This window comes from Gossypium arboreum, chromosome 6, assembly GCF_025698485.1.
Source record: "Gossypium arboreum isolate Shixiya-1 chromosome 6, ASM2569848v2, whole genome shotgun sequence".
In the NCBI taxonomy this organism is placed as follows: domain Eukaryota; kingdom Viridiplantae; phylum Streptophyta; class Magnoliopsida; order Malvales; family Malvaceae; genus Gossypium; species Gossypium arboreum.
This window is the reverse complement of record NC_069075.1, coordinates 94,509,540-94,517,844: the sequence shown is the minus strand read 5'-3', so window position 1 is coordinate 94,517,844 and position 8,305 is coordinate 94,509,540. Positions and strand designations below refer to the sequence as shown.

Genomic DNA, 8,305 nt, shown 5'->3' with positions numbered 1-8,305 from the left:
TTAATATATAACTAATATTTAGATAAGATTGAGGTGTTATAAGGTCTAGATGTGTCTTGGGTGGCCGTTAGACGGAGAGTCACTTAGGTGGCTAATGTAACGCTTCAAATTCGGGCCGGTTCGTCCCAATTGGATTTAGGTGTCACATTTGGTGGTATCAGAGCCAGGTTAGGCTGCTTGAATATTAATGATCTTGTATTATGATGTTTGCTTGCTTGTGATGATTAAAAATTTTGTATTTTTGCCTATGTATGATCTTTGTGATATAAGTTGTTCTTGGGGTAGGATTGGGAACACAAAGCCCTATAGGAGCTATACTTAGTTAATCTTAAATCTCTTGCCACTATTCCTTCCTGATACATTTTCTTTACTCTCATCTTTAGTATAGGATTGTTGTTATGCCTTTGTGTTGTGATCGGGGTAGTACGGATGACAATGCGCCACCGCGGGATGATGTTCAGATGGGCGACGTCGAGCAATTCATGTCTTAGATGGTTGGAGCACTACAATGTATTGCTAGTGTCGCGTTGCTCTGGCTCGTCAAGGTTTTCTATTAGAGTGTTTATGAGCTCTTGGAGGTAAGGAGTTTCGTGGTGTTAGGGTGGCGATCCGACACGTGTAGAGTATTGGTTGAAAGGTGTCATTCTTATTTTATGCTAGATGTGTTGTTCTGACTAGGATAAGTTGGTTCGTGCCGTGTCACTACTGATAGACGAGGCTCACAGATGGTGTATGACTGTCAAGAGGGGTACTGCACTGGATCATTTGACTTAAAAATTCTTCTTAGCATCATTTCATAGAAAGTTTATGGGCGAGCAGTATCTCGAGGCTACAAAATGAGGTTTATGAATCTTGTTCAGGGTACTCTGTCGATAGATGAGTATAAGGATAAGTTTGTTCGGTTGAGCCAATATGTTCCCGAGTTGGTGTCTTCTGAGGTGAATTGTTGTAAGAGGTTCAAGTTTAGACTAAATCGTGAGATTAAGCTCTACCTGGTTGCTCAGAATACTAAGGTCTTCGACGAGTTAGTTGAGAAGGCTCATACGTTAGAGGAGGCTTTGGGGGAGAAGCACAAAGTTGCTTTATCTGGAGCTGTTAAGAGGTCGATTGAGGCTGGTAGTGGTTATGGTCGTAAGATTAAGGTAGGTCATTTCGGTAGATCTGAATGATACCGGTGGTCATGGTAAGGATAGACAGGCTGTGAAAGTTGAGGCTAGTCCTGCTAATCAAGGGGCTGCTGCATGGCAAATATGTGAGTACTGTACTCGATGTCATCGTTGTGAGTGCTGGAGGATGACGAGTGCTTGTCTTATTTGTGGTTCAATGGGGCACCGTGTGAGTGACTGCTCGAGAAAGCCATTGTTGTTCATGATCAGCTTGTTGCTACTGTTGCACCTGCTCTTGCTTGAGGGAGAGACCATGGTAGAAGTGGTGGTGGTAGAGGTGCTAGTTAGCATGGTGCTACATGATAGTCCAGCTAGAGTTTGTACAGTGAGGGAGCCTCGGACTAGAGAGGCCACAGATGTTATCGCCGGCACTTCTACTCTACAGTCATTTCCTTTGCTAGCATCTATTGATTCTGGTGTAATGAGGTCATTTATGCTTAGGGACGTAGTTAGAGAGTTAGGGATTGCTGAAGAAACATCTAGATTGAATGTTACAGTTAAGAGCTCTTTAGGTTATAATGTAGTGGTGGATCGGGTATATCGTCATTGTTCTCTGATGGTTCAACACAAGTGTTTCTAGTTGATCTACTTGAGTTGCCGTTTTAGGGTTTCAACATCATTCTGGGTACGAATTGGTTGTTTGAGCATCAGGCTAAGGTAGATTACGAGGTGAAGGTGGAGTTGATAGTTTGAAAGTTGTTGCTTTTGGTGAGGAATTTGAGTTGTTGTCGAATGTGATTTCTTCATTTTGTGCTGAGAATTTGGTCGGAAAATGTTGTAAAACTTATCTAGCCTATATCCTAAATATCGATAGTAAGGAGATGAGGTTGGATGAGATTCAGGTTTTCTATGATTTTCTAGATGTGTTTCCTGAGGAATTACCTGATATACTGCCGGATAGAGAAGTTGAGTTCGGTGTTGAGCTCTATCCTGGTACTGCTCCAGTGTCTGTTGTGCAGTATCACATGGCACTTAAGGAGCTGACAGAGTTGAAACTAAAATTGCAAGAGTTGTTGATCATGGGTTAATTCGTCTGATTGTGCCTTCGCGGGGAGTATCGATGTTGTTTGTGAAAAAGAAGGATGGGACTTTGAGGCTGTGCATCGATTATCACCAGTTGAATAAGTTAACCATTAACAATAAATATCCGATACCAAGGATTGATGATGTGTTTGACCACTTTCAAGGAGCTTCAATTGTCTTAAAGATTGATTTGAGGTCTAGGTATTATCAGTTGAAGTTTAAGGATTCAAATGTGATGAAGACTGCTTTCAGGACTCGTTATGGTCATTTCGAGTTCCTTGTCATGACATTTAGGTTGACGAATGTACTTGCCATATTTATGGACATGATGAATCGAGTATTCCATTCCTACATGGATCGGTTCATATTGGTTTCCATAGGTGATATATTGGTGTATTATTGATTAGAGGATAAGTATAATGAGCACTTGAGAGCGGTTCTGCAAGTTTTGCGGAAGAAGCAGTTGTATGCGAAGTTAAGCAAGTGTGAGTTTTGGCTTTGTGAGGTGGTTTTCAGGATCATGTCATTTTAGCAGAGGGTATTCGGTTGATTCGAAGAAGGTTGAGGCGATTTTGGATTGGAAGCTGCCAAAGACTATTTCTGAGGTCAAAAGTTTCTTGGGGTTAGCTAGTTATTACTGTCGCTTTGTCGAGGGGTTTTCTCCTTTGACAAAGTTGCTTCAGAAGAACAATGCCTTTGAGTGGACTGATGAGAGGCAGAAGTTTTTTTAGAAGATGAATTTGGTTTTGACTAAAGCACCTACGTTGACACAGCAGTTATTCATTAAGGAGTATGTGGTCTACAGTGATGCTTCTTAAACGGTACTGGATTGTGTGTTGATGCAAGAGGGTAGGGTAGTTGCTTATGCATTGAGGCAGTTGAGGCCGCATGAGTGTAACTATCCAACTCATGATTTGGAGTTAGCTACTGTAGTCTTCACGCTCAAGATTTGGCGTCACAACCTGTAGGGTGAGAAGTGTGTGATATACACTGATCACAAGAGTCTTAAGTATCTCCTAATTTAGAAGAAGTTGAGCTTGACATAGAGGCACTGGATCGAGTTGTTGAAAGATTATGATGTGTGATTGAGTATCGTCTAGGGAAGGCGAACATAGTTACTGATGCTTTGAGTCACAAATCTCTGGTTGATTTGAGAGCTATGTTTGCGAGGTTTTTATCTTTGATGATGGGGGTCTGTTGGCTGAACTTCAGGTGAGGCCAATTCTTTTGCAACATATTTGTGAGCGTCAGCCTTTAGATGAGAGTTTGGCTCGTCGTATTTGTCAAGTTGAGTCAGGTGTTCAAGGGGATTTTGATCTCAACTCTAATGGTGTTCTGTGTTTTCGAGGTTGCTTGTGTGTTTTGGAGGACGAGGATCTAAGGCTCTTGATTCTTACCGAGGCTCATAATTGTCCTTTTTCTATGCATCCCAATGGGAATAAGATGTATCAGGATCTTCGAGTTGAAGAAGGATGTTGCTAACTTTATTGGGAGATGTTTGGTTTTTCAGAGGGTGAAAGTCGAACATCAGCATCCATTGGGTTTACTTCAGCCTATTCAGATTCTAAACGGGAATAGGAGCAGATTACGCTGGATTTTGTTTTGGATTTGCCTTTGACTTCGACACGTAAGGATTCAATCTGGATGATTGTGGATAGGTTTTCGAAGTCTGCAGATTTTCTACTTTTATAATTATTAAGTTATTATTTTAAGCTCGAAATTAAAAGCCCGAAATTCGTAATTACTGTCATAATCCCGTTCAAAAATTCTGCTCAGGCAGTTTTCATTAAAACAGTCATAACTTGAGCTTTCAAACTCAAAATCAAGTGATTCAAAATGCGTTTCGAAGTTAAGAGATAGATATTTAAACACCATGAGACATCTCAACTCAAAAATGCTAGAATCCCATCCAAAAGGTCATCCCAATTCTGCTAATTTCCCAAGCTTGAAATTTGGCAGCTTTAGTGATTGGAATTTAATAAATTTCACCCCATCTGTAAATATATAATTCTCCCTTTCCTTAAAAAGATTCAACCTCAAATCTTGTCTTTGATCAAATCTTGAAATATTCCGTGTCCTCAACCGTGAACTCAATGAGATGCCCCACACGCCCATGTGCCAAGCCGTGTAACTCTCTGAGTTGCCACACATGCCCATGTGCCAGGCCGTTTGCTAGCCCTTGTAACTCAGTGACTTGGAACACTAAAAAAATCTCAAATAACACACGACCATGTCGCTAGGACGTGTGACGGCCTGTGTGAACCCAAAATTTACCTAAAATCAAACCATTTCATAACGAATTCATGCATAATTAACCAATCCATTTGTGCACACTTTCAATAGACTTAAGCATCATTTAAATACACATAATCATGCTATTTCAAACAACCTAATTCACCTAACCAATATGTCATTCAAAGGCACCACAATTGTATCCAAACATCATTTACCTCAACATGTCAATATTGTCATTTTCCAAACATAATAACCTAGTTCAAATACGTACTAAAACATGTCATAAGTAACCATTTTCAAGCCATCATCAACATTCCGAAAGAACCTTATAAACAAGCATTTGAAAATGACCAAAATGACATAATTTGGTGAGAAGATAAGGTTCACCAAACCAAACATGAAATTCAAAAGTCATACATATTAAATCACCATTAAGAAATTTACAAAGTACCATTACTAAACAACCTATACACGCCATTATTAACATTGGCCAAAATACACAAAATCTACCAAATTAGTTGCTGGACAGTGTGATAGGTCTCCGGTGAGCTTCCAACCGGTCGAGCTTTTAATAATGTATAAAACAAAGGAAAATAACTACGTAAGCAATGAGTGCTTAGCAAGCTCGTATAAACTTTAAACATAACTTACCACGTCCAATAATACAATTCATGGATTAAGTATAAACCATTACCAATGCCATAAGCTTAGTAGAAGTATATACAACATCATCAATTTCACAAGTTAGTATACTTGTTCATGATACATATGAACTCAACCATAAGATATGTAGTTTACCATATATATACATCACATATAACTCATCAATGTTGCCATAAGATCATGATTAATTCCATTTGCATACTTACTATTCATTTCCCTTTTCTTACCCGTTGAACCATCTAGAATTATATCGGATACTCGGGAAAGGTTACACATAGTGTGCCTTTACATATAACTGTAACATTTCCTTTACATCAATGCTCACACAAGCTATGAAATAAGCTTTCTCACACGAGCTGTGGGTTGGAATGTAAGCTACATGATGTTGCTCACATGAGCTATAGAGAATCCATAACAAATGCAAGACCTCAGCCATCAATAGGACATTCAAGACCAACACTCGAAACATGAAATCCCTAATGACATGTCATTCATATCCTAAGAATTCTTAAGGTTCAACTGAGACTCATTATCCGTCAATTCATCATAACATGGATATATTTATATATAGATTCATTTATATTGAAACATCTTAGTAAACATTCAATTTAGCTAATATTAAAACGATCACAGTTCATACGTACTTACCTTGATAACTAGGGTGTAGAAGTAAAGTCAAACTAATCTGAAGCTTTAGCTTTTCCTCGATTTAAGTCCGAATGTGGTTTATCTTGATCTAAATAGATAATTTTAATCAATTAAGTACTTCTAATATTCAATTTAATCCATATTTCATATTTATGTAAAATTAAAAATTTCCCCTAACATTTTAACTTTTTACAATTTAGTCCTTAAGCATATAACTTGAATATAATTCATTTTAGCCTAAATCCAATTTAACCCATGTTACAATGGACCTTGAAACAGTCCATTATTACCAACAATTCACAACAAAACCCTTGGATTTATTCTTTTAACAATTTAATCCCTATTTCCAAAATTCAACAAAAATCACTTAACAAAACATGTTTATTTCACAACCAAGATGAATAATCTATCACTTAGTTTCAAAACCTATCCAAAAACAACCATGGAAAGTCCCTCAATCTTTAATAGTTTTTCAGATTAACCCTCGGGATAGCTAGACTAAGCTAAAACAAACTCAAAACACATAAAAAATCATTAAAAATGGGGCTTGAATTCACTAACATGCAAGATGGAAGCCTAGTCGAATGCTCAAACCCTATGTCAATGATGATTTTCGGTGGAAAAATGAAATGGGGAAGAATATGAGCTTAATTCCTTTAGTTATTTTAGCTTTATTTACCAAATTACTATTTTAACTTTTAAAACTATCAAAATTTCTACAAAACCTTGTCCATGCACATCCATGAAAATCTTAAATGGTATATTTACCATTCAAGTCCTTTAATTTAAGATTGCATAGCCATTAGATGCCTTTAGCTAATAGAACTCAAGCTTTATAATTTTTACGATTTAGTTCTTTTTACCTAATTAATCATTTAAACATCAAAATTTCTGGACAAAATTTTAATACGACCTTAATAAAATCTTGTAGACATTCAAATAAATATTAAAATACTAATTCACTAGTCAGAATTGTGGTCCCGAAACCATTGTTTTTGACACCACCAAAAATTGGCTATTACAGTCATTTTGGTACTATTTTGTTTCAACTAATTTATTTAAAATATTAGACATCCTAAATTAAAACCCTATGCCAAAATTTGAATTTATTTGTTTCAAAATATTTCTCTTAATTTTATCTTTCAATCAAATTAAATATCTCAGTATATATATTTATCTTAAAATAACATACAATGATGTTGGCAAGTATAATAATAGTTGAATAAATTAAAACAACCTCATATAAGACTTCAAATTTAAACCAAAATAATTTGAATAAAGGAAAATCCCATCTTAAGGTATTAGACACTCCATTAATATTTCATCTTTGGACAAAATATTAACTTGTAAGTGATATCTTCATGTAGTAATCAAACACTAGCAATAAGAACATGCCAAATAATAAATCTTCCTTTGGACTGATTTATTGCTCACGTGTAAAACGAAATAATCATAACATGTTTATTACCACAATCGTATATGTAATTTTGTTAAATATTAATCTTTCTTTGGGCCAATCAATATTAACATTGCTTAATTTACATGCACACAACCTTTTATATTTTAAAACAAAATAATTTCAATAACAGAGGCCACTTTGGCAACTTATTATTTAAATTAATTTATTTTAAAGTATATATAAAATATACCAATAATCAAATTTAAAATTTCCATAATAGTTAAAGGTCAAAACTAATATTTTTATTGCTTTATAGTTTCCGAAATAACCCAAAATAAGATTGCCTTAATGCCACCATCAAAACCTAAAACCTTAATTTTTAATTGATTTAACTAAAATATAATGATGATGAATTAGTCATAGAACAAAAACAATTCCTTTTACCAACTAGACAATTCCATCATTATGATGCCATGATTGATGCTTAAAAAACATAATTCATTTATATTTGCACTAAAGAATCCAACATCAAAATTCTCAGAAAAGAAAAAACATGGAATATGAAAATAAAAAACAACAATAGAGCATGCTCAGATGGAAAATTAAATTCAGAATTTATAACCAAAATTCAATGATACGAATGATAGTGGAAACATAATCATAAAGTTTGTCCAGGTCGCGGATTTGATTAGGGCTCTAAACGTTCGAAAATGAAACTTGGATTTTGACACATCCACAGTTGAATCCTAGTCAAATAAAAATAAATAAATAAATATAATAATAAATCAAAGATTGGATAATAAAGAAGAAAATAAAGAATATAGATGAAAAAGATAGAATATGGTATTCCTAAGAAGCCTTGAAAACACGAAGGATCTACAACCCCCTTCAAGCGACTCTAATTTCCCCTCAAAGACAGAAAACTTGACAAGAAAAAGTTTCAAGATAATCCCCACAATCTGAAAATATTGTTAAAACTATTCTAAAAGAAAACTCAAGTGAAATTCTTGAAAAGAAAAACTCAAAGAGAATTTATTTACTAAAAAAAGTTCAATAATAATGAATTGATATTTGTGTACAATGTAAAGGCCTTTATATAGGCTAGCTAAATAAATCTAAATAAAAGTCTGAAGTATACTAGAACTCTAATTAATCTAAATATGTAGTTTTA

The 8,305-nt window shown here is 35.2% G+C and overlaps 1 protein-coding gene across 1 annotated transcript; it reads left to right on the top strand.

The window, feature by feature from the left end:
• The first annotated feature begins 836 nt into the window (after nt 1-836).
• LOC108451262 (uncharacterized) lies at nt 837-1,859 on the top strand. Its single transcript, XM_017748968.1, has 3 exons — nt 837-1,142; nt 1,189-1,701; nt 1,818-1,859. The coding sequence occupies exons 1-3, from the start codon at nt 837-839 to the stop codon at nt 1,857-1,859; spliced, it is 861 nt and encodes a 286-aa protein (XP_017604457.1).
• Nucleotides 1,860-8,305: the final 6,446 nt, after the last annotated feature.